We start from the raw sequence: 26969 nt of genomic DNA, 5'->3' as shown, positions 1-26969 counted from the left end.
TCTTATGTTCTGAGATTGTTCCCAGCCCTGGCATACCTTGTTCTAAGGGCCCTCCCAGCTCTGACATTCCCTATTCTAAGGGTCCTCCTAGTGCTTACATTCTGTGGTTCTTGAATTTTCCATTAGGGGTTTGGCTAATTAGCTGGGTGAACAGTCCAGCCTGGGCTGTGAGATGGTGGTTACCTGGGGCGGGGGGGGGCGTGTGGTTCCTGTTCCTTGGTGCTCTGAAGAGGCTACAGTAGTGGTCAGGATCCTTCTCATACGTTTCCCTTTCTTGGTCTCCTCCAGGGCTCCCTGTTCAGTGCTGACATGGCGGAGTGTGTTCTGCCGGCTGCTGCCTGGAATCCTAGCCCCCTGCCCCCTGTGTCTTCAGCCCCGGATCTTGCCTCGGAGTCTGGAGTCACGGAGCAGCAGCCCCAGCCACGGACACCACCCTCCTCACCGGCCCAGGAGCCAGGCCCCAGCATTGACCCTGACATCCCGCACCCGGACCTGGCCCCCGTGGTCTTTTTTTGTCTCCGGCAAACCACCAGCCCTCGAAACTGGTGCATCAAGATGGTGTGTAATCCATATCCTTTGAGGCTCTTTCCCTCTTGACCACCGACCCATCAACCCACCCCGGGCTTCCTCCAAACAGGTAGGAGCTGGGCTCTCTTGTGGTCTGGCCTCCTGGCTCTTGTCTTCTTGTCCTGGGCTGCAGCATCACAGAAGCCAGGAGGCAATGAGAGGGAGCAGTAGAACAGGTGGGAGACAGTAAGGGTCTGGAGCAGGTGGGGGCAGCTGGAGAGGAGAGGGAGGGATGAAGGGGAGAGAGAATTTGGAACCTGGAATGATACAGTGTGGCTACTGAGGTCATGAGGTGGGTAAGGATCCTGGAGGAGTCAGAGATGACTCCAAAATTCTGAGTCGGGGGGGGGGTTTGGTGGCGCCGTGAGAGACAGATGGTTAGGGAAGAAGTCTGGGGAGACTCCATCTGAGATGGGGTGAGTTTGAGGGGCCTGCAGCCCATCAGGTGTGATGTGGGATGAGCGCTGTCTACACTGACATGGTCATTGAGGTCTTCAAAGACAGTCGGAGATGACTCCAAAGTTGAGAGTCTGGGAAACGGGGAAGACCAAGGAACCTTCTGTGGAAAAAGAGAAGTTGGGAGAGAGCGAGGAGGAAAATGCTGAGTTCAGTTTTGGAAGTATTCAGTTTGAGATGCTGATGGGGCCTTGCGGGGGAAATGGTCAGCTTTAAAATGCTGATTCTGTGATTCATTGTGCAATTCTGCCGATTCCATGATTTTCGGATGCTATGGATTCCAGTATTTGTGATTTTAATTGATTGAATGATTTTCAGATTCTGTTGATTCCAGGATGTGTGGCTTTAAAATTCTAGTGATTTGATGGTTTTTCAGATTCTATTGATTCCAGGATTTGTGACTTTAAAATTCTGTTGACTTGATGATTTTCATATTTCATTGATTCCAGGATTTGTGAGTTTAAAATTCTATTGACTTGATGATTTTCATATTTCATTGATTCCAGGATTTGTGGCTTTAAAATTCTAGTGATTTGAGATTTTTCAGATTCTATTGATTCCCAGATTTAATGATTTCTAAAATTCTCTCAGCTTGATGATTTGTGATTCCCTTGATTCCCTGATTCTGTTGATGAGGTTATTTCATGATGCAGTGATTTGGGGATTATTCGGATTGGCTTTTTGGTCAGACCCAGGCCATGTTGCTATGTTCTCCTGCCAGGGTGGATGTTGGAGAGTTGGCTGCATTGATCTCTCTGGGACCTGATGAGAATGTAAGAATCTGCACCCAGCGAGGGTAGAGCCTGATTTGGCCCCATTTCAATCCCATCGCAGGACCTTAGGGAAATTATTTAACCTCTGTAGGTCTCAGTTTTCTGTCTGTAAGATGAGGCGGTTGGACTAGAGGACCTCTGGGTCCCTCACTGCTGTGGATACATGAGTTTATGAACCTGGGGAGGAGCGAGGGCCACCTTAGAGGACCCTGTACAAGTATATGTTGATCCTCATGGGTTTACATACATGAATACGTGTGTGGATACATGTGGCACTCAATGTATTCTACATTCATTCAGCACACACTTGTTAAGTGCTGCTTATATATGGAAGGTTGTGCTTGGCACTAGCAATGCGCAATCCCTGCTCTCCAGGAGCTTACTGTCTGGGTGGAAGAGGGGAGGAAATATAGCACTTTCAATAGATAGATGTAATCCAAGGTAAAGAGTGAAAGGAGACAATGGCTCCAGGAGGATTTGGGCAGGGATAGAATGTTTGTAGTCAATGATGACGGGGGATGAGGGAAGGAAAGCTGAGGAGGAGCTCCCAAGCACTCCCTACCTTGTAGCCTATTTATCTGTGAATATTAGAACTGCATGTAGACTGTAAACTCCATGAGGGCAGGCACCACGTCAAAGAAGTCCTGCCCTCAGGGAGCTCACAGTCTGGTACGGGCACCTTAGAACAGGAAATGTGGGCCCTGGGGAAACTGTGGCCAGGGAGATGCTGCCTTATGAAGGTCCCCTGTGTATGAGGCCAACAGTGTCCCTCCCTATTATGTTTACAAAACTCTTCCCCCACAGCAATTCAGCCAACTGCGTAAGTGGTGAAATGATACATAGTGATCAAGAGTCAGACGGAGGATTTGAACCCAGGCCTCCTGACATAGATTTCAGTGATCTTTCACCTCACTGTTGTGCTGCATGGGATGCTCATCTGATTACTCGTGCCTTCAGAAATATTGGTCTGGGAGAGCTCTTAGAACAGGGAAGGTCGGGGCAGCTAGGTGGCACAGTGGATAGAGCACCGGCCCTGAAGTCAGGAGGACCTGAGTTCAAATCTGATGTCAGACCAAACACTTGACACTTACTAGCTGTGTGACCCTGGGCAAGTCACTTAACCCCAATTGCCTAACCCCCCCCCCCCAAAAAAAAGAACAGAGAAGGTGAAGGCTGGAAGGGGTCTTAGAACAGGGGATGTCAGGGCTGGGAGGGGCCTTAAAACAGGGAATGTCAGAGCTCTTAGAACAAGGGATGTCAGGGCTGGGAAGGCTCTTAGAACAGGGAATGTCCTTTCTTCTGGTTTGCCACCATGGCACAAGATCAGGGTGAAAAGCAAAACCCCATTTGGGAACTGAGCCTCTGAGAGCTCTGCCTCCACATCTGTGTTGAGAACAGTGGGGCCTAGCTGCCCCGGCAGCCAGAGCATTGGAGCAGCTCCCAGGCCAAACCCCAATATACTGTTGGATCTTTTGGAATGAGCAGATGCCAGTTTACTCTGTGATCCCTGGAGCCAAAGCTGGAGAGATTCTGGAGAAGAAGAGGCTGAAGAAGTGAGAGTACAGTCAGGAAAAATAACTTCTCAGACATCCGTGGCTCTGGGCTCCAAGACCAGATCAGTCCGGGGATTAAATACAGCCAAAGCATCGACGTCTGTGGCTTGGGTGTCTGCGTGGGGCTGGGAGGCTTGGGTTCAGCATCACAGACAAGCCCACAGGACAGGCAGCATGAGGGCCAAACCCAGAGCTGGCAGAGAGGAAGCCATGTGCTAGTACCAGCAGAAGTGCAATGGCATCATCCTTCCTGGCAAATAAAGTCCTGTTTTCTATTAAAAGGTCAATAAAATGGTCACTGAAGTATATAAAAAAAAAACCCCACAAAATCGCCCATGAAATGTCAGAGCTGGGAAGAACCTTAGAACAGGGAAGGTCAGGGCTGGGAGGGGCCTTAGAACAGGAAATGTCAGAGCTGGGAGAGTCCTTAGAACAGGAGATGTCAGGGCTTGAAGGGAGCTTAGAATAGGGAGTATCAGGGCTGGGAGGGACCTTAGAACAGAGAAGGTCAGGGCTGGGAGGGGCCTTAGAACAGGGAAGGTCAGAGCTGGGAAGGGCCTTAGAACAGGAAATGTCAGAGCTGGGAGAATCCTTAGAACAGCGGATGTCAGGGCTTGAAGGGGGCTTAGAACAGGGAGTATCAGGGCTGGGAGGGACCTTAGAACAGAGAAGGTCAGGGTTGGGAGGGGCCTTAGAACAGGGAAGGTCAGAGCTGGGAAGGGCCTTAGAACAGGAAATGTCAGAGCTAGGAGAGTCCTTAGAACAGGGGATGTCAGGGCTTGAAGGGGGCTTAGAACAGGGAGTATCAGGGCTGGGAGGGACTTTAGAACAGAGAAGGTCAGGGCTGGGAGGGGCCTTAGAACAGGGAGTATCAGGTCTGGGAGGGACCTCAGAACAGGGAAGGTCAGAGCTGGGAGGGGCCTTAGAACAGGGAATGTCAGAACTGGGAGGGGCCTCAGAACAGAGGATGTCCGAATTAGGAGGGGCCTTAAAATAAAGAATGATGGCCTAATCATCCTCTCCAATCAAAATTCTTCCTCATTTTCAGAATGTAGCCCTCTAGTCTTGTACACTTGTTCAAGTATTTGTTTCTCTTCACATAGACTTGTTTGTCCAGAGACTAATTCCTTGGACCTCAGGGCAGAGAACTATAATAAAGAGTCTTCCATCAATTGGAGGTAGTGGGCATCTAAAGTCCTTGGGTGGGATGACTCATACAGCTGTTCCAGTTGTGAGAGTTTTTGGATTTCACCTGCTTTGGGGGCAGGTTTTCCTCCTTTAGGGACATCCATCTATTCTGGCTATGGGTAGGGTTTGGAGGTCTTCAGGGTCACTCAGTCTTTTATGGCTGGGGTCCTGAGCAGTGCCTGGAATCTCTGGGGATCTCAATTAGTCCCACCTGGGTTCCTCAAGCTTGGAGGGGAGGGGGGAGAGGGAGAGAGAGAGAGAGACGAAAGGTAGAAGCCAGGGTGACCAGCAGAGGGGCAGAGGATGAAGATGAGATGGGTTGGAGGGGAGCACAGTTGCAGAGGAAGGAGGATGGAGAAGAGTCCAGGGAAGAAGCCTGGCAAACAGAATTTTCCCTCGAGTTCTCCCCTACGGAAGCCAGATGCTAGCAAGGAGCAGCAGCAGGACATATGTAGGTCTGGAGTTGATATCAAGGGACAGTGTTTCTTTGATCAGGTGCCTGGAAGCCACAGGGACTGGGCCATGGCCAGGAACCAGAGGCCTCCTCTGTCTTCTCTTCCTCATCTTTAATCAGTTTCTCTCCAGATCTGTCTGTCTCCATTTCTCTTCCTTGATCCATCTCTGTCTGTCTCTTTCTCCCTTTCCATCCATCTCCCTGTGTTTCTGTCTTCTCTCTTCACTTCTGTCTTCTTCTCCATCTCCCTGACATCTTTCCACCTGTCTTTTTCTATCGATTTCCCTCTTTTTCTTTCTCATTGTCTGTTTTTCTCTCCCTCCCTCATTGTATCTTTCTATTTCTTTCTACCTTTTGTCCATCATCCTTCTATCTCTGTCTTTGTCTCTCCTTGCCTGCCTCACCTTCTGTCCCTGTCACTTCCCATCTCTCTCCATGTCCACCTTACCCCTTTCCACCTCCATCTGTCTCTTTCCTTTAGTGGGTGTTTTCTTCCCTTTCCATTTGCTTGTGTTTCTTTCCCTTTCTCTGTTATTCTCCATCTCTCCTATTGTCTCCATCACTCATCATGGTGGACCCTGTTTGTCCCTATCTTTCCGAATCTGGAACCCCATCTAGGTTCCAGGCTATACTCAGTATCAGATTTGCCAGGTCCTGAATCCTTCCTAGGGCTTGAGGCTAAGTAGAGAGAGTGTGGAAGGACTCATACCAGCTATTAGAGGGCAAACATCAGGAGTGGGACAGAGAATCCACGTGTTATATTTTTTGGAGAAGGAGGTTTGGGTGGAGTGATGGTGGTGGAGAACAGGGCACAATGGCTGAACTTGTGTATAATCTCTTTCGTGGGCTGGCCTGCAGATGGCTGGAAAGCATTCCCCTGGCCCTAGACATCAGAGTCAAGAATAGTAGGCCGTTTGCTTCCCTGACTTCTTGGCAGCTACAAGATTGGAGATCCCCCAAGTTTGAAGTTTTAAGGGGCTGTGGAAAGGGCATGACTTGTGGGAATGTCACTAAATAGAGACCTCAGCACTTCAGACACAAGCCTGGGGTCTGGAGCCTTTGAGGCTGTGAGTAAAGAGAGATTCTGAGCCCTCAAAGGGAGTGGCTCAATTCAGTTCAACACTGAGGTAGTGAACGCCCCCCTTTGGAAGTCTCCAACGAGAGGTTGAATGGCCATGGAATTCTGGAATCTCAGAGTTGGCAGCTGCCATCTACTCCAACCTGTAGCTGAATGGGGACCCCCTGTACAGAATCCCCAACATTTGCTCAGCTTCTGCTTGAAGACCTCCAGAGAGGAAGAATCCACTGCCTCTAGTGGCAGCCCACCCCCCTTTGGGACAGTGCTTATTGTTTAGAAACTTGCCTTTGTGCCAAGCCTCATTCTGCCTCTCTGCCATTTTCCTCACTGCTGTTGGCTCTGCCCTCTGGATCCATGCACAAGTCTCATCCATTTCCCACTTGGCAGCCATTCAGATTCTTGAAAACAGGCCTCATGTCCTTCCTGAGTCTTCTCTTCCCCAGCTCCTTCAACTGATATTTCCACAGCATGATTTCACTGGTTGGATTCCCCTGGACACCGCCCGCCCCCCCTCCAGCTCATTAATGCCCTTGCTAAAATGTGGGACCCAGGTAGGGATGTCATAAGAGAAGATTTATGCTCAGGTATAGGTTGGACTAGATGCCTTTCTAATCAAGCATTTATTATGTCCCAGTCAGTGCTAAGTGCAGGGGACACAAAAAAGAAAGCCAAAACAGCCCCTTGCCCTTAAGGAGCTTATGTTGTAATGGGGTAGACGTGTCTGACCTTCCAGCTCTGAGAATCTGTGTTTCTGTGACCAGATATTTTATTATATATTTCCTATGTGTTCAGGTGAAGTATAATGTATTTTATTTCATCCCTTTATTTGAAATCTATGTGAATCTTCGTATGTGTTTTCACAAACAACGTACTATTAGATTCTGCTTTCTAATTTATTCTGCTATTCTCTTTCATTTTCTGGGTGAGTTCACCCCGTTTACACTCACAGTTTTAATCATTTATTTGTATTTTTATGTCCATCTTATTCTCTTTTGCTTTTTCTTCTCTTTCCTTTTTTTCCTCTTTTCCTTCTTCTCTTTCCTTTTCTCTTTCCTCTTTTCCTCCTTTTTCCTGTCTCCATCTTTAAAAAGAAGAGGGTGGTGAGAGAGGAGTGCGGTCAGCACAAATGCTATCTGCTTGATGCAGTATACTTCTCTCCTCCTCTTCTAAGTAACTGCTATGTACAGAGCCCTGTGACCTGCACAAGTTGTGCAAAGAGAATGACAAAGGTCCTGCTCTCACGGAGAGTACATTAATGTCTTGGAGGGAGCAATAGGACCCATGATGCCATGGGAACTGCAGGAAGGGAAGAGGAGAGAGCCAGGACAAGGTGTTAGAGGAAGGGGATGGAGAGCGATCCCTTCTCTGGGCCTTACAGAAGTGAGGAGATCATCTGAATCCAAGTCCTGGGCTCCTTCCTCTGGATCCACAGCAGTGGCGGTCTGCCCTTCAGTCCAATTCAATAATTATTGTGGAATTGCCCCCCAAAACTCTGGACAAGGTACCGAGTTAGGTCTTGGGGATTTTTTGGTGTCCAGGCCTTTGATGCCAATGATGCAGAGAATTCCCCATGAAGACATTCCCTTTGTCAATGCAGACCAACACCTCCACAGTAGCTTATAGCATTACAGAGCTGCCCTAAGCTCTGAGAAGTGATGTGATTTGTCTAGGGTCACACAGCCAATACGTGGCAGAGGCAGGCCCTCTATCCACTGTCATAATGGAGAGGCAAAGAAAAAAAAATATGAAGCTGTTCCTGCCCTCAGGGAGCTTATAATCTACAAGGGGGTGTGTGTAACATATACACAGAGAAGTAAATAGAAATGTTTCCTTTCTCTTCAGATCCCCGGTGCCTGGCATACTATAGCCTCCTTGATAGCAAACTGAAGTAATGACATGGGAGCGCTAGCAAAGGAGCAGGGCTGGGGTTCAAGGCCTGAGGCTTCTTGGAGGAGAGAAGATAAGGATTCCAGGGGCAGCAGTGGGGCAAGAGCAGGACTTGGGGATGGATTGTGTGATGTGGGGAGTGTTGAGCTGGAAGAAGCCCAGCCGGGGGTCCCATAGGTTAGCTGGTGTGTAGAGTGTGGGAGGAGAATTCATGCACAGTAGAGGGATGGATGAGTAGGCTGGAGTGAGATAGGGAAGGGCCTTCAAGGGCAGGTGGGCGAGCCCTGGGGTCCTCACGATGTCTGGTCCCGCCTGTCAGGAAGGAAAGCTGCATTGCTAAACTTAGCTATGTCATCAGAGAAAGAGCTTGAAAGTCCGTACAAATGGATTGGAATACTGGGTCTGCCACCGACTGACTGGGTGACCTTGGGGAAGTCACTTTCTGTCTCTCAGACTCAGTTTCCTCTTTTGTAAAATGAGGTTGTTAGACTAAATGATGTGTAAAGTTCCTTTTAGCTCTGACTTGCCGTGTTCTAAGACCCGTTCTGACTCTGACATTCCCAGCTCTGACGTTTCAGGTTTTAAGGTTCCCTCCCAGCTCAGACCTTCCAGATATTAAAGTCCCTTCTAATTCTGACATTTTTAGGTTCACCTTCTTTGTTCTAAGATCTGTCTCAGCTCTGACATTCTCTGTTCCCTCTGCTCTGACTCAGGCTTCAGCTCTCCCTCAGTTCCCTTTGCCTGGTACATCCTTCCAGTGACAGGACTTTGTTCTTTGAGTCATCTTCCTGATTCATGGCCCAGAACTGCCAGAGTGGGGCATCTGCAAAGGCTTCCCCAAATGTCCAGCCCCACCTCCTCCTCCTCTGGGGTGGGTGCGTTCAAGCAGCCCAGGAACACGTCTGGTCTAGACTTGAGGTTTTGCTCCAGGAAGCCACTGGTCATGCGAGAGAGTGTCCATCCTCACCCTAACCACAGATGGTGGGAGAAGGCAACTCCTCCAAGACCTGATGGGTGAATCCTTGAGGGGACAACTTGGCTAGTGCTGGGAGCCTGAGAGCTGGGGTCATGGTCTGCTCTGGCTACCCAGTTGTTGGGTGACCTTGGGCAAATCACATCCCCTGTCAAGGTCTTTACAATGAGAGGGTTAAACTAGATGAGGTTGGGAACATTTTGGCTCTGATGTTCTAAGTTTTAATGTCCCTTGCAGTTCTAACCTTTTATGTTTCAAGGTTACTCTCAGCTTTGTCATTTGCTATTCTAAGGACCCTCCAAGCTCTGACATCCCCTGTTCTAAGGTTCCTCCCACCTCTGCCATTCCTTTTTCTAAAGCCCTTCCAAGCTCTGACATTCCCTGTTTTCAGGCCCCTCCCAGCCCTGATATCCTTGTTCTAAGGCCTCTCCCAGCTCTGCCATCCCCTGGTCTAAGGTTCCTCCCAGCCCTGACATCTCCTGTTTTTTTATTAATTTATTTTGATTTATTAACAATCACTTCCATATGCTTTTGAGTTTAAATTTTTTCTCCCCCTTCCTCCCCACCACCCACCCCAAGACAGTGCACAATCTGATATAGGTTATACATATACATTCCTATTAAACGTATTTTCACATTAGTGATGTTGTAAGTAAGAGTTAGAACCAATAGGAGGAACCACCGGAAAGAGAAAAGAAGAGAAAAAAGAATAGCAAATAGTATGCTTCAATCTGTATTCAAATTCCATAGTTCTTTCTTTGGATGTGGGTAGCATTTTCCCTCACGAGGCCTTTGGAGATGTCTTAGATCTTTGTATTGCCAGGAAAGGTTAAGTTTATCAATATTAGTCATCACACAACGTGGCTGTTATTGTGTGCAATGTTCTCGTGGTTCTGCTCACTTCACTCAGCATCAGTCCATACAAGTCTTTCCAGGTTTTTCTGAAGTCAGCCTGTTCATCATTTCTTGTAACACAATAGTATTCCATTATATTCATATACCACAACTTGTTCAGTCATTCCCCAATTGATGGACATCCTCTCAATTTTCAATTCTTTGCCACCACAAGAAGAGCTGCTATGAATATTTTTGTACATGTGGGTCCTTTTCCCATTTGCATGATCTCTTTGGGATATAGCCCTAGACGTGCTATTGCTGGATCTGACATCCCCTGTTTTAAGGCCCTTCCCAGGTCTGACATTCCCTGTTCTAAGGCCCCTCCCAGCTCTGGTGCTCTGTTTTAAGAGCCCTGTCAATTCTGACATGAGCTCCATGAGTAAAAGCTTGTAACAGGGGGAAAATACAAGCACTTATTTTGTCTAAACAGGGGTTCATCCCTTGAGAAAACCCCAGATAGCCAAAGTATTTTGGGATGACAGCCTTGGTGCTAGAAGGTCCCTCAGAGACCACCTCGTCCAGCCCCATCCTGTAGCATCAGCAGCTGAGGGCTAGAGAAGTCACATGAGTTGGCTGAGTGCCTCCCCTAGTTTATGCAGTCAGCTGGGGTTTTTTTTTTGTTTGGTTGTTTTTTTTTAGGCAATTGTGACTTTCCTGGAGTCACATAGCTAGTTAAGTGTTATGTGTCCGAGGCCGGATTTGAACTCAAGTTCTCCTGACTCCAGGGCTAGTGCTCTATCCACTGCACCACCGAGCTGCTGCTGCAGTCAGGTTTTGAACCCACGATCTCCCCCTCCAAATCCAGCACGTTTTCTCAGCACATTCTGTTGACTTCCTGAGAGGCTGCAAGGAATGGGCAGGGAGATTTGTTTTGTTTCTCATCCTATTTTCTCCCTGATCTGTGCCTATGAATCATAGAGCCCCACCATTTCTAAGGACTCAAAACTTCGAGTGCTCCAAAGGGCAGTGGAGAGAAGGGTGGTGGGTGAAAACTGGCCCCGGCATATCCACAATGCAGACTGGAGCCCCCAGAGTCGCTTCCCCAAGAGCACCCATGGTGGAGGGGGGGTGGCCATAGGTGGACCACAGCAGGCCAGAGGCTCTTATTTAATATACAGACTTGCCTGTGGTCACACCAAGGGACAGAGGCCTCTGACTCCAAGGCCGCTGCTGTGTTGAAATCCACTCAAACTCCCTTGTTCTCTACCCTCCCCATCTCCCCCTACTCCCTCTTCTCTCTGTCTCCCTCTTTCCCTGCTCTCTTCCTCCCCCCTTCCTCCTGCTCCCTCTCCCCATCCATAATCAATCAATAAAATCAACTAAGTGCTTTCTCTGTGTCCAAGGACTGTGCTAAGATGAATAAAGAAAAAGGAAAATCACTCTCTGCCCTCAAAGTGCTTCTACTCTTTCCCTTTCCTCTCTCCCTCTCCTTCTTCCCTCTCCTTTACACTGCCTCAGTCTTTCCCTTTTTGCTTTTCTCTTCCTCCCTCTCCCTCCTTTTCCTTTTCTCTCAATCAACAACTATTTATTCATAGTAGTAACGATAATAATAGCTAGCATTTATAAAGCCTTTGCACAGTGGATAGAGTGCCAGGCCTGGAGTCCGGAAGACCTGAGTTCAAATGTGGCCTCAGGCACTGCCTAGCTGTGTGACCCCGGGTAAGTCACTTAATTCTGTTTGCTTCAGTTTCTCATCTGTAAAATGATCTGGAGAAGGAAATGGCAAACCCCTCTAGGATTTTTGTTAAGAAAACCCCAAATGGGGTCAATGAAGAGTCAGCCAGAACTGAAAACAAATGAATAACAAAATGTTTGTAAGATGCTTTACAAATGTCATCTCATTCGATCCCCACAATCTCCCTGGGAGATATTATGTGGTGCTATTATTCTCCCCATTTTACAGTTGAAAGTGAAGCAGACAGATGTTGAGTGACTGGCCCAGGATCACACGGCTGGGAAGTCTCTGAGGCTGGATTTGAACTCATGTGTTCCTGATTCTAGGCCCAGTACTTTGTGCACTGTGGTGCCCCCTAGCGGCCTCACTGAACATTTACAGGCATTACTCATTGTATTTCACAGATACTGTGTTTTTTTTTTTTTTTTTTTTTACAAATTGAAAGTTTGTGGCAACCTTGCATGGAGCAGTCTATTGGCACCATTTTTCCAACAGCGTGTGCTCACGTCATGTCTGTGTATCACATTTTGGTAATTCTTGCAATATTTCAAACTTTCATTACATCCATCCATCCATATATATATATACACACACACACACATATATACACACACACGTATATATGAATGGTGATTTGTGATCAGTGATCTTTGCTATTACTATTGTAATTGTTTTGGGGTTTCAACTGTGCCCATGTAAGATGACGAAGTTAATTGATAAATGGTGTGTGTGCTCTGACTGCTCCACCAACCTTGCCCCCTTCCTTCTCTCTCCCTGTCCTTGGGCCGCCCTATTCCCTGCGATGCAACAATGTTGAAGAATATTACATAAACCTATTGAGAAAGCAGTGGCAGGGTATGAGAGGATTGATTCTAATTTTAAAAGAAATCCTACTCTGGATAAACTACTATCAAACAGCATCGCATACTACAGAGAAATCTTTCATGAAAGGAAGAGTCGATCGATGGGGCAGCCTTCATCGTTGTCTTATTGTAAGAAATTGCTACAACCACCCCAGCCTTCAGCAACTGCCGCCCTGATCAGTCAGCAGCCCTCGACATCGAGGCAAGACCCTCCACCCCAAAAAGATTATGACTTGCTGAAGACTCAGATGATGGTTAGCATTTTTTAACAATAAAGTATTTTTAAATTAAGGCATGTAACTTTTTTTAGATATAATACCATTGTATGTTTAATGACTACAGCACAGTATAAATGTAACTTTTATTTGTACTGGGAAAAAATTTTTGTGACTGGTTTTATTATGATATTCACTTTATTGTGGTAGTCTGAAACTGATTGAGCTCACAGCATCTCTGAGGTTCCAGAATTGTGCTAAGTGTTGGGGAAATAAAAAGGCACCAACCAGTCCCTGCCTTCAAGGGGTTTCCATTCTCTTTCTCCTCTCCTCCTCTCCCTCCCTCATTTTCTCTCTCCTGCCTTCTCCGACCACTTTCTTTTCCTCCTTCTCCCTTTCCATTTCTCTGTTACTGTCCTTCTCCACCCCCACTGGACCTTTCTCTTCACCCCTCCTTGGGGTATCTCTTTAATGCTGCTTTTTGCCCAAGGTCCTCCATGGCAGTATAACAGACAATTATCCTCGAGTTGGCATCATTCGGGCACATGCCGAATCAGACAGCCTGGACATGCATGAATCTACTTCTGGTGCTAGCCACAGCTGACTCAAGAGTCAGGAAGATTTAGGTACCTCCCAGGTGTTGTCCTCCAGATACTTTCTGGCTTATCAATGACCTTCCTCAAAATCTCACCTAACAGACCATTGTGCCAGAAACAAAAATCTCTCATCCTTCCTGGTGGAGGAGGGGCCCCTGTAGTGATGAGTCCCTCCTCCTTCTCATCCTGGTTAATCCCCATGGGTTCTCTACTCCTTCTGTGGTCCTTTTTTCTGGAAGTGACTTCAGAGGCCATCCTCTTTTACAGATGAGGAAACTGAGGCCCAAGATCACAAAGACGCAAGTATTTGAAGGACAGTCCTCTGATCCAAGTCAGGCATTCTTGGATCCCCACAGGGTGATGATCTCACACTGCTTCCTTTCTTTGAACCTGTTTCCTCATCTGTGATTTCAGGATTGATAATACACAACTTATTTTGCTTGAGTTCAAATGAAAATTGCTGGCTAAGCACCACCTGTGCTTGGATGCAAGACCCATTCTCTGCCTTCAAGGAGCAAGGGTCTAAGAATCAAAGTCACAGACTTTGGATTGGAAGAGACCCCAGGGCTCATCTCATCCAACCCATGTTGGAAAGCGGTTCCTGCTCCAGCATCCCCAGAGCCTGCTTGAAGACCTCCAAGGAGGAGGACCCCCCCTACTAAGTTCAGGGAGTCCTGGGGAGGGGGAGGGGGAGTGCCGGGGGTGGGGGGGGTGTCCTTCCATAAAGCCTCCAATGAATGTTGCCCCTGGAGTTAGAGAACACAGGTTCAAATGTGCTGCTTCCTCCCTCGGTGACCTTAGACATGTCATGCCAGCTCCCTGGGCCTCAGTTTCCTCATCTGAAAAATGAGAAGATGAAACAAGATGATCTCTCTGGTTCTAGCTCTAAATCTGAGATCCCAGCATATGTGACCTTGGGAAAACAATTCCATGTTTCAGTTTTCTCATTTGTAGAAATGAGGGAGGTGAGACTAGATGCCTCCTAAGCTCCTTTCCATTTCTGACACTCTGTGACGCCTTCTGACCTAGCATGGTGTGGTTCAAAGAGCACTGGGTCTGGGTTCAAATCCTGTCTCTGTCTCTTTCTACCTGCATGACCTGGGGAAAGGCCCTTTCTAGACCTTAGTTTCCTCATTGGTAAGATGAGGGATAAGATGCTGGCCTATTAGGTCCCTTCTGGGTTTAAGTTCTGTGGTTTTATGCTATTAGGACCCAGAGGATGATGGAACAAAGCCATCCCTGTGGATGGACCCATTGAGGAAGCCTGTAGGATTTTAGCAAGTGTGTGTGGCATGCTCCAAGCTGGAGGAGGGCCTCTAAGGATGGGTTGTGCTAAACTAAGTCAAATGCTTCTTTGGAATCAGCAAAGAGGGGGACAGATAGAGGATGCAGTGGATAGATGCAGGACCTGTATCTTCATGAGTTCAAATCTGCGCTCAGACACTTACTAGCTATGTGACCCTGGACAAGTCATTTCACCCTCTTTCCTTGAGTTTCTTCATCTGTAAAATGAACTGGAGAAGGAAATGGCAAACCCCTGTAGTATCTCTGCCAAGAAGTTGGATATAACTGAGAAACAATTGAAAAACGACAGTCCTCAAGGAGAAGGAAGCAGATAATTGTGCCAAGAGGCAGGGAGATATGATTGGCATAAAGAGGGGTATGGACCAAGTCCTGTTTGGAGCTCAGAGGGTAGAGAAAGCTGTCGGGAGGGTGTGCGGAAATCAGAGCAGGCTCCCTGGAGGAGGAAGTATTGGAGTTGGCACTGTGAAAGGTGGGGAAGGTTTCAGCAATTGGAGATTTAGGTGGGGAGGAGTTCTTGGAGTAGGGAATGGAGTGAGGAAAGACAGAGAGCCCAGCGCCTGGCACATAGTAGGTGCTTAATAAATATTTGTTGATTAACTTGTCCACCCAGAGTGTGCGTGGTGAACTTTGAGTGGTACTCGTTGATCATGGTGTAGAACATGGGATGACGAGTAGCCTCAGAGTGAGGGTGGAACCACAGAGAAATAGGGACTGAGTGAGAGGGAGCAGAGAGGTCTGAGTGGACTGCCTGACTACTCAGTGTGAGTCAACGATGTGACGTGATTGCCAAAAAAAGTCATGTGATCTCAGTCTTCATGAAGAAAGGAATGGCTAGTCGTTCATTCGTTCATTCATTCATTCATTCATTCATTCACACTTGCTGCATGCTGGCATCAGTGCTCAGCCCTGGGGATACAGAGGAAAATGAAATGGTTGCTGACCTCAAGGAGTTTCCATTCTGTTGTGGGAAGTGATGCAGGTAGAGCCAGGTAAAAACCAGATTCCTGCAGAGTAGATGGGCAGTCATTAGCAGTGGTGCTGGGAGGAGTCAGGACAGGCTTTCATGGACTGAAGCCCCTCAGAGGGCAGGAAGGGGGGGGGCCATTCCAGGTGGGGGGCAGGGAGGCTGCTTTGGCCAGGGCAGTGACGTTCAGTGAATGCCCCGTCCTCTGCCCCAGTTGGACCCAGGATAGTATCATCCACGTCAGCATTGTTGTGTGTAGACTTTGAGGTCCTTTCCAGTCTCGTGACTCTCTGGAAGGCCTTGAACAGCAGCCCAAGGATCTTGGGTTGTATTTGGTAGGAGATGGGAATGTCAGGTCTTGGGAAGACCAAGGGCAACAATAAATGGGAAAGGGGGGGTTGGCTTTTTTTAAATGAAATTCATTGCAGGGTATTTTTAAGCCTCCCCCCTCCCCCCTCCAGCTTTCTGCTCTAGGACAGATATTTTCAGGATGGCTGAGCCCACAGCTCAGGTGCTGAGACCAGGCCAGCTTAGGCTTGGCCCAAAGGCATGGGACTGCATCCCTCTGATGGTTGCCTTCCTCCCAACCCTGCCTCTCCCGAGCTCCATCTGAGGCCAGTGCCCACGCTGTCCCCATTTCTGCCAGTTAATCCCAGGGCCTGGCTTCCATTCCAGTTTGGTGTCTCTCAGCTCTACCCCCACGAGGCAGTGAGTGAAGTCCTGGCCAAGGGCCTCCAGTGACAAGGCCTGTGGGCTGGAGCATCCTGTGGAACTGGGCACCCCCCCAGGACCGCCCAGTCTTATAGGAACACCAGATGGCTGGCAGGCCCACAGGCAGCCCGGTTCCCCACCCCTCCGAGGCTCTGAATGCTATCTGGTGGGAACCAGCCCATATTGGGAAGCCCAGTGGGTCCCATCACTGGGCTCAGAGTCTGGGGGTGGCAGTAGGGTGACTCATAATAGGCAGAGAAAGAGGACTGTCTACCAGGTAATGATGGCGTGAGCTGCCTTGGCAGGCAGAGAGCCGCTCACCGCTGGACAGGCCGTGAGAGTGCCTGGGAGGGGCTTCCTGCATCCAGTGTCTCTGGGCTGTGTGTGTGTGAGAGTGTGAGTGTGGATGCATGTATGTGTACGAGTGCACGTGTGTGTGCGCACATGTGTGAGCATGTGCATGCACGTGAGTGTGAGTATGCACACGTGTGTGTGTGTGTGTGCATAATAAGTAATGGACTAGGTTGCTTCTGAAGTCCCTTCTCTCTGCATGATTCCAAGGATCTGAGTGTCTGAGATCTGGCACTCTGAGTCTGACGGTGTAGGAGATTCAACCGTAAATTGGAAAGAATCCCAAACCTGGGGTCGGAAAGCCCTCGATCCAGACCCAGCTCTGGCCCTGATCGGCCGCATTTCTCAGAACCTCAGTTTTCTAGGGATCGTAGATGTATATCTCTAGAGGCCTCAGCGGTCATGTGGTTCAATCTCCTCTTTTACAGATGAAACAAGCCCAGAAAGGCCTCAAGTGACTTACCCAGGATCACGCGGTTATTACCGTCATTACTTGTGAGCCCCCTGAGGGCAGGGACTGTCTTTTGCCTCTTTTTGTATCCTTAGCACTTAGCACTGTGCCTGACACATAGTAGGTGCTTAATCAATGTTTATTGCATTGAATTCAAACCAGAATTTGAAGCCAGGGTCTCTGACTCAAAATTCTTCATCTGTGAAGTGGGGAGCATGGTCCAGATTGCCGTGAGGAAAATGCTTTTGTAAATCCTAACTCTATGATATGAATGAGAATTATTACAGTGAGAGGCTGAGATTTTTGAATTCTAAACATCCTAGATTAGAGCTAAACGGGATCTATTAGGGCAGCGGTCCTTATCCTGGTACCTCGGAACTTGTTTTAAAAATATTTTGATAACTGTTTTAAAAAATAGAATTGGTTTCCTTTGTAATGCTATTTATTTTATGCATTTAAAAACTTAAATCTGGGAGGGGTCCATGGGCTTCACCGGACTGATTGCCAGAGGGTCCAGGATGCAAAAATGGGTAAGAACCCTGGATTTAGAGCCATCTGGTCCAAGCCCAGCCTTTATCAATGAGGATGTTGAAGCCCATATTGGAGAAGGGACCCTCCCAGGGTCAGTGATTCCCCAGTGGGGGAGAAGCGGTAACTCTGAGATTAGCGCCCAGGTCCTCTGACGCCACATGTCGGGCACCCTGAGCATTTCCGGCTCCTGGGGCTGTTTCTGAGATTTGGTGATTCTGAGAGATTGGTTTTATGCAATTACTTACCAATCAGTAAACACTGATTGAGAGCCTACTGCGTTTCAGGTGCTGCTGAGGGCTGGGCATACAAAAAGAGGCAAAAGACAGTCTCTGCCCTCAAGAAGCTTACAGTCTAATGGGGAGCGAACCCCTATCTCTGGCCTCTTATTCAATGGTTTCATCACTGCATCCATCCCCCTCCCCGTTCTTGGCTTGTGAAGACGCAAGGGGCAGGCAGAGCAAGGCAGGCCCAGCCCTGATCATGGGCCGCTAGACAGTGTGGTGGATAGAAGTTGTCCTTGGAATCGGGAAGATCTGAGTTCGAATCCTGACTCAAACCCTTAATGGCTGTGTTACTGTTTCGTCAAGTAGTTGTGTCTGACTCTTCATGACCCCATTTGGGGGTTTTCTTGGCAAAGACGCTGGAGTGGTTTGTCATTCCCCTTCTCCAGCTCATTTTACAGATGAAAAACTGAGGCAAACAGGGTTAAGTGGCCTGGCCAGCATCACCCAGCTAGTAAGTGTCTGAGGCTGCATTTGAACTCGGGTCCTCCTGACTCAAAGCCCAACATTTATCCACTGTACCACCTAGTAGCTTGGTGGCTGTGTGACCCTGGCCAAATCACTTTACCTTTCTGGGGCTCACTTGCGTCCTTTATAAAATTATGGGCTTGGACTTGATGTCTCCTAAGGCCTGTCACATCCAGCTCTAAATCTCTGATCCAGTGGCTTCCTCCGGGCTTATTTCCCTTTCACATTGCTCCCCAGTCTGGTTGTCCCCAGGGCTTGGGTGCTCTTAGGGGATCTCAGGCCAAGTGGGCCCTTTCCTTCAGAGAAAAGACATCACAGCTTAGGGCCAGCCCTGCGCCCACTCCATGCCTATGGCCATAGGCTTGACTGTTCCCTGAGGGAGACTGGGCTGGAGCTGGCACTGAGGGTGGGAGAAACCACTTTCCCCTCCCCATCCTTCCCTTTGGGCAGAGAGGCAGAGATGCTTCCCTGGGTGCTGGACAAAGCCAGGATCACCAACCGAGGCAGGGGTGATGGTAGGAGCGGGCAGCCTGAGGCCCAGTTGTCTCATGAATGAGGTCAGTGGCTCTGAGCAAGTGGCTTCAGCTTAATGACTTTAAATTCCTCTAGTGAAAGAAGGCCAAAAGAGCCTCTAACAAACAGCTCACTGCTCTACCCCTGAGCAGAAGCGAAGGAGCAGGTGAGCACCAGAACCCATGATAGGATCACAGAAGATGAGAGCTGGGAGGGGCCTTAGAACAGGGGGTGTCAGAGCTGGGAGGGCGTTAGAACAGGGAAGGTCAGAGCTGGGAGGGCCTTAGAACAGGGGATGTCAGGGCTGGGAGGGGCCTTAGAACAGGGAATGTCAGGGCTGGGAGGGGCCTTAGAATAGGGAAGGTCAGAGCTGGGAGGGGCCTCAGAACAGGGAAGGTCAGGGCTGGGAGGGGCCTCAGAACTGGGGGTGTCAGGGCTGGGAGGGGCCTTAGAACAGTGAAGGTCAGAGCTGGAGGGGCCTTAGAACAGGGAAGGTCAGAGCTGGAGGGGCCTTAGAACAGGGAAGGTCAGGGCTGGGAGGGGCCTCAGAACAGGGAAGGTCAGGGCTGGGAGGGGCCTCAGAACTGGGGGTGTCAGGGCTGGGAGGGGCCTTAGAACAGGGAATTCTGACTGGGAGGGAGCTTGGAGCTCATCTAGTGTGTCTCTCTCATTGTTCAGAGATGGAGACCCGGCCCAGAAGGAGGACGGTGTGTCCCAGGCCGTGCACAAAGTAATTCTGTGGCAGAACTGACCTTGGGTCTTTGCTGGTCCTGGCAGTTCCCAAAGCCCCTTGCAAATACCAGCTGTCACTTTCAGACTTAGAATGTGACCCGTTCCAGAGATGTCACTTCTATTTTCATAAAGCCAAGTCTTCCCAATTGAAAGAAATGCAGAGCTAATGGTGGCCTTCTGGCGCTCTGCCCGGTGGGCTGGGAGGCCTTTCCAATGCCCTTCCAGGAAGGATGGCCCCCTCCCCTGCCCTCCCCAAAGCTGCAGTTCCCAGAAGCCTAAGGGGGGTTTCAGGGGGAGCCTGAGCTCCAGTCTCCCCGGCACTCTTCACTCCCCCAATGCTTAAGTGTTAATAACCTGCAGGCCAGCTGACCAGTAGCTGGAGGGGCAGCGTAGTGGCAGGGCTAAAGGACCACCAGATTTATAGTCACAAGACCTGATTTGGGATCCTGTCTCTGCTGGTTGCAGGCTTGCATTACCTTAGGATAAATCCCATCCCTCCCCTCTCTGGGCCTCAGTTTCCCCATCTGTAAAATGAAGAGCATAGACTAGATGCTTTCTAAGGTCCTTCCAGCTCACACTCCTGTGATTCTGGGGTTTCTGCAGCACTGATCTTAGGGAATGAGTAACTTGAACCACTGGCCAGGAGGCCAGGAAGGAGGGGGACTGTGGATGGTGCTGGGCGGCACCAGTGGCCTTGGGTTTGGCTTCGTAGTTTACCAGTTCAGAGTCGACTCTTCCTTCGGCACTGAGAGCTGGGTGACGGGAAGGTTTTCTTATTCTCCTCCATGAAGCCCTAACGCATAGGAATGTCCTTTTATTGGAGAGGGGGACCATGGGTTTGGAATGCTGTATCAGATGTGGTTAATTCGTTGATGGTTTTGATTATTTTTCCCTTTGAAACAAGGGAGGGCTGACTTTAGGGATGGGGATGGATGCCAGAGAAGGAGGTCTGTCCAGAAATAACTTGGATGTGAAAGCAACAGGCAACAATAAAGCTTTAGGACCAAGGCTAGGGATGGGCTGTACACCTCTGGGACTTCCGTCATTGCCTTGTTTTCCCGTAGGAGCTTATCTTAATGGTCCCTTTCTATGGCCAGGGGTGATGTCTCTTGGCCTCACCTCTTAGAGCACCACATATCTGCCCTCCTATGCAGGAAGGACAGGGCCTGCCCTGCCCCCAGTCCATCCCTTTCCAGCCTCTTGGGGAGCTTCTGAGGTCCAGAGAGCCAAGGTTTGGGGAGCAAGGCTGCCTCCCGCCCATCTGTCCCCTTCCCAATTTTAGAGACTTCCCAGCCTTCTTCTTCCTGGCGTAAAGAGCCCCCACCTTAGAATCACAACATGGAACAGCTGGAAGGAACCTCCAAGGCCTCCCACCATGATCTGAAAGGGAATCCTCCCAGCAATCTCCCTGACAAGTGGGACTCCACCTTCCCCTTCTGCCTGGCCAACCAAGCCATCAACAAGCAGTTATTAAGCCCCTACTGTGTGTGAGACACCGGCCTGGGGATGCAAGAACCAAGAATGAAATAATCCCTTCTCCCAAAGAGCAGATATCCTAATGGTGGGGACAACCACATAAAAACCTGCAGAATAACTAGAGAGCGAGGCGATACCAATAGACACAATGTATGGGGGAGACTTCCTGCCCCAACTGTATTTTCTTACAGGAAAAGAGGGACCAGAGAGACCACTGAGTCTCACCTCCCCATTTCACAGAGGAGGAAAATGAGACCCAGAGATGGGAGTGACAGCAAGTAAGCAGCAGGCCTGGGATCCAGTCCAAGGCTGGGCCTCTTTTCAGTTCACCACACTCTCTTTCAGTAGAGATTTAAGGAACTCTGTCCTCCTCCCCCGGGAAACCTGCGTCTAGAGGACAGGGACATTCTGTTTTTTTGGAGAGGTAGGGGACTAAGGGTATGGAATGCTGTGTACCATGTTGCCCATGGTTGATTTATTGGTTTGTTTTAATTAATTCTCTTTTCCCCTTAGATATTAGGGAAGGCTTACTGTAGGAGTTGTGGGGAGAATTCAGGACAGGGAGCAGCTGATGGCTGGGGAGATGTCACTAAATTACTAAGAGTTACTAAGAAATGTCAAACTGTACTGGCACCTTGAGTGCCCAGGTCAGAAGTCAGAACAGAGGGAATGGGTGAGGTCCAGACCCCCAGGACCCAGAGGGGGCAGAAGTGTAAGCCAGGGGCAGCCAGGGGCTGGCCTTTGGGGTTCGTGCCAGGGCTGGACAATAGGAGAACAGAGTCCAGAGCAGATTGACAGACTGGACATGAAGCCAGCACCCATTCCTACAGTTTGGCATCATGTCTTTTTCCTTTGGGATCAAGTTTATCATTTATAATTTAGCAACGTCCATTTTCACTTGTTTTGTGGGTCTTGTTTTTTTTCATTTACATGGTTGTAGTCTGATGTCCACTGTTTTCCTAGTTCGGCTGACTTGGCATGAGTTTCTAGAAATCCTTCTGTGCTTTTTTGCATATATCACATTCATTGGTTCCTACGACACAATAATATTCCATTACATTCATGGGTCACATTTGTTCAGGCATTCCCTAGTCATTGGGAATTTACTTTGCTTCTAGTTCTTTGCTATCACAAAAAGTAGCACTATAAATAATTTAATGTATATGGGGCTTAGATGTTGTCAACGACTTCCTAGGGCTATATTTTACATCATTTTAAAAGTAAGTTCCTCCCAGCAGCCTTCTGAGGCTAAGCCTGTTCTAAGACCCCTCCCAGCTCTGACACTCCCTGTTCTAAGGCCCCTCCCAGCTCTGATATTCCCTGTTCTAAGGCCCTTCCCAGCTCTGACATTCCCTGTTCTGAGGCCCCTCCCAGCTCTGACAATCTGTTCTAAGGCCCCTCCCAGTATGGAATGTCTTGCCTCTCAAAGAAGCCCTCACTCAGAGCCTCTTCACTCTTACTTTTGACACATTATTAACAAATTTGACATTGTAAGTTCTGGGCTCATCTTAGATCGGAAGGAAGGAGCTGCCAGGAGCAGGCACAGTGATAGCACTGAGATATGTGGTTGTACAGTAGGAGACAATAACTATAAAAAAGTCAGCACAAAACGCTAAAAACAGCCTCTGGGGCCACTTCACGTCCATATGTCTAAATCTAGCTGTTTTTTCCCTTAATCCAGCTCTGCCTCAGAGAGGCCGTTGGGAGAGACCCCAGGCATCTTGTCTAACTTTCCCATTGAGCACATAGGCGACTGAGGCCCAGACATAAGAAGTGACTTGGCCTGGGCCACGCCGTAGCAGTGGTGGGAAGAGAGCCCAGGTCTCTTGCCTTGACCTCGAACCTGGACCTTTCTGCTCCTTAGCAGAGGTGGGTTAAACGATGACAGGGACGGGGGTCTTTGGTTTTCTTTCTTGTCCTCAGCAGGGCGAGAGTCCCATTTGGAGGAAGGCTGAATGTGACCTGTCCAGGGCTGTGCATGAAGAGGACAAGCCTGGGTTATCTGGGCGTGGGCTCTGTCCACAGCCGTGTCCCCGCCCCCCGCTGGCAGCTGCCACTGCGGCCCACCCTTCAGGCCTCTGTGCCTGTGTATGGAATGCAAGCCAGCAGCAGTATTATCTGAGTCCAGGAAGCCTAAGTAGAAAAGCTAATTGGCTGTGAAAACAATCACCAGAAGCATCTACATCAGATGGGGTTTAGATGGCGGAACAATGTCGGAAAGGGCCTCCCCCCACCCCCAGCCGGAGGCAGCAGGCTCTGCTTCCGGCTGGACGCTGCCACTGCACTTTCTGGGTGACCTTGGCCAGCTCACTTCTTGTCCTGCCTCAGTCTCCCCTCTGTAAAACAGAGTGACTGGGCTTAGTAGTGTCTAGGGTCCCTCTCAACTCTGACATTCCCTGTTCTAAGACCCCTCCCTGCTCTGACATCCCCTGTTCTAAGACTCCTCCCAGCTCTGACATCCCCTGTTCTCAGGCCTCTCCCAACCCTGACATCCCCTGTTCTCAGATTCCTTCTTGCTCTGACATCCCGTATTCTAAGGCTCCTCCCAGTCCTGACATCCCCTGTTCAGAGGCCCTCCCATCTCTGACATTCTCAGACTGAGACAGAGGCAGGAAACAAGTGGTTTCTTGTTGACCATAGTTTCGGCCTCCACTCTCCGTCTTCTCCTTCTAGATTCACAGAACATTTGAGTTTGCAGAGCTCTAGGATGTCCTCTAATATAAACTCCCCATTTTATAGATGGGAAGACTGAGGCCCCAAGGGGAGTAATGCTGTGCCCAAAGTCACATGAGCAGGGAGCAGTAGAGCCGGCTCTCTTAGCCCATCTGCAGTGTCTCAGCCACACTGGCCACACAGGTGTCTCAAGGGGCTCCTGGGAGGCCTGCTGGCCTTGGAGGGCACACGCTTGGCCATTGCAGGGCCGAGCAGTGATGTGGCAGAGATGCCCAGCAGCCCTGGGGTGAGGCTGGCAGAGGCTGCCCAGGTTGGGAACGACCAGGGCAAGATGCCAGGGGGCCTGGGAGGAAAGTGGCCGCCGTCAGGGAAATGTTTGTGGGGAAAGAGGCAGCTGCATGGTGGGAGTGGGGGAGGTCCGAGGGTGCGTCGCTGCCCTCCCTGCCAAAGCTTGTCTGGCGGTCACTGACTCCTGCCGGTGCCTCAGAATCCTTCTCGAGCAGCCCCCCTCTCCCAGCGAGGGGTCACCTGCTTGTATTCCGCATTATCTCCTCAGCCTTGAGTCCTGGGATGAGGCCCTGCTGTTCCCATTCCCTCTCTCTCTGGGCGTCATGGAGACACTTTGAAGGAATAGAACTCTGTCCTAAATCCCAGGATCAGTCACAAGGAGGCTGGCATTTACTCTTGTCTCCTGGCTGTGTAGAGGGCAGAGGAAGGAGACGTAGAATTTGGGGAATGGATGGAGTTCCAAGGATTCCAGAAGTCCCGGCATTGATCCGCAGAGCCCCCGGGGTCCTCACAGCCCCTTAGGTCTAACAGGGCATCGTTAGAATAGATCATAGAATCAGAAAAAGTTGGGCCTAGGAGGGCCTAGAGAATGGGAGAACTGGGAAGGGACCCGAGAGCAGGGAATGTCAGATCTGGGATGGAGCTAAGAATGTGGGCTGTCAGAGCTCCAAAGACCTTCAAGCATAACACTAGCTGACATTTATGTAGCTAGAGGTAGATAGTGCAGATTTTATTTTCCGCACTTTACAGATGGGGAAACTGAGGCTCAGAGATGAGGGGTGACTTACCCGAGGTCACACGGGGCCCAGGCCCTTTCCCTTGCCCCTTGCTGCCTCTCTAACAGATTCTTTTGCTTGTCTCAAGCTGAAGAGGAGCTTTAACATCGAATGTTAGAGCTGTAAGAAGTCATTCTCATTTTAAGGAGGGGAGCTGGAAGCCCAGAGGGAGGAAGGGAATGACTCCGGGCGTGTGGCCTGCTAACTGTTTTTGTCATCTTACTCATCAGTGATCACAGAATGGGGAGTCATTTACCGCAGTATCTAAAGGTGACTCTAGGCTGGTCACTTCATCTTCTCGGGACTCAGTTTCCCTGTCTGTTCAATAAAGGGCAGGTCTCTGTGGCTTCTGGGCTCCCTCTCAGCTCTGCCAAAGACTCTGTCATCCTGTGACTTCCCATCAGGCCCTAATGTGAATCCTCCCTTCTGGTCACATCCTCTGGTCGGGCTCTTGGGATGGCGGGGGCTCTGTCTGACAGCACATGAAGGCCGGGCCTCAGAATATTCTCACACTCACTCAGCAAATACGCTTCGTCTATCTCACGTGCTTCTCTCCTGACCTAGATTGTTCTATGATTGTTTCCACCTAAGTACTTCGTGTAGGACGTTGGCAAGTCCGGAAATATTCTTCACTCCCTTTCTCAGGAGGTGTGTGGCACCCTCATCGTTGGTCCCCTGGAATTAGGGTTGACCGTTAGGTTCATCAGGTCTTTCAAAGCTGCTTGTCTTTACGGTGTTGTCATTATAGAAATTATTTTCCTGGTTCTACTCCTTTCACTCTGCATCAGTTCATAGAAGTTTTCCCTGGTTTCTCTCAAGCCGTCCACTTCTTCATTTTTGTTTGTCCTAATACTATTATATTAAGAGTTTGTTAGCCAGTTGCTGGTAGGTGGGTACCCCCCCCCTTGGTTTCTAGGTTTTGCTAGTCTGAAAAGTGCTGCTATAAATACCGGCGTATATATGGGCCCCTTCCCTCTCTAAGATCTCCCTGGGAGGACAGGCCAAGTTGTGATATCACCGGGTCAGAGGGGATGCACATTTTAGTGAATTTTTAAAAGTATGGTTCCACATGACTCTCTAGAATGCCTGGACCAATTCCCCTGCTCTGCCAGCAGCTCTTCAGTCTGCCCGCCTTCCCACATCCCCTGTTCCTTTGTGGTCATTTTGGGGGACTCGGAGGGGTGAGGGGTAAAAGGAGGAGGAAAGGTGGGCCGGGGCCAGATCGTGCAAGGATTGGTTTGGTTTCATTTTTTGCCTTCGTGCCCCCATCACTTAGCTCAGGCTCTGGCATGTAGTAGGCACGTAATAGGTGCTCAGTGACTGACCTTGAATCCCAGGCAAAGGGAACGTAAGCTTTTCTCAGCAGGCAGTAAGGAGACCGTGTCAGGTAACAGCAGGGGGCTAACATGAGCAGAGTTAAGCAAAGGATGGGGAGTCTGGCAGCAGAAGGAGGGACAGACCCGGGGACAGGGAGGCAGGAGGCCAGACAGGTGGTAATGAGATTCTGGAACAAGAGGGGCAGTGGGAATAGAGAGGAGGGCTGGAGGTGAGAGATGGTTCTGAAACAAAGAATGTGTGAATGTTTCGAGGGTCCTCCGGGGGCAGGGTAGTGAGATTCCTGACAGGAGCAGGGAGGGCAAGCTGCCCCTACCTGGGCCCCAGGGCAGAGGGAAGGAGCTGGCACCTGCTTGTCTACTGGTTCACAGAAGAACTTTTAGATGTTTAATGCTCGAAGAAGCCTCCAAAGCCAATCTCCTCACTTTTACAGGTGCGGAAACTGAGACTCAGGGACCTTTAAGTGCCTTGCACAAGGATATATAGTTAGTAAGTAGCAGAGGCAGGATTTGAATCCAGGTCCTTATACTCCAAAGGCTCTTTCCACTGTACCTTGTACTAGCCTATTTCCCCGCCCCCATTTTAAAGATGAACTGAAACCAAGGGAGAGGAAATGACCTAGCCATAGTCATTTAGCAAGTTAATGGCCACACCATGGCTAGAACTTGGTTTCCTGCTTCATGGTCCGAGGTTTCTCCCAGGGTGACCCCAGTAGAGACCCCCATGGAGTAGTCTGAGGTAGTGACCGGAGAGTGATGAGTTTCTGAGCCCAGACCTGTAACTAGGATGAAACATCTGAGACTTTGTCTCAGGATGCTAGATTATCAAGCAGAGGGACACACTCTGTTCTAAGGCTCCCCCCTTCCCCCCAGCTCGGACATTTCCTGTTCTAAGGCCCCTCCCAGCTCTGATGTTCTAGGTTCTCAGGCCCCTCCCAGC

The 26969-nt window shown here is 49.5% G+C and overlaps 1 protein-coding gene across 1 annotated transcript in view; it reads left to right on the top strand.

The window, feature by feature from the left end:
- Window positions 1-309: 309 nt before the first annotated feature.
- The window catches only part of CACNA1I (calcium voltage-gated channel subunit alpha1 I), a 220582-nt gene continuing 193922 nt past the window's right edge, over window positions 310-26969 (top strand). Inside the window, 1 exon segment of the mRNA XM_027871198.1 lies at window positions 310-569. Coding sequence (XP_027726999.1) covers window positions 310-569 — 260 coding nt within the window.

This window comes from Vombatus ursinus, unplaced genomic scaffold (assembly GCF_900497805.2).
Source record: "Vombatus ursinus unplaced genomic scaffold, bare-nosed wombat genome assembly UNPS02003292.1, whole genome shotgun sequence".
Lineage (NCBI taxonomy): Eukaryota > Metazoa > Chordata > Mammalia > Diprotodontia > Vombatidae > Vombatus > Vombatus ursinus.
Note: the sequence above shows the minus strand (reverse complement) of the source record. Positions and strands in the feature narration are given on the sequence as shown.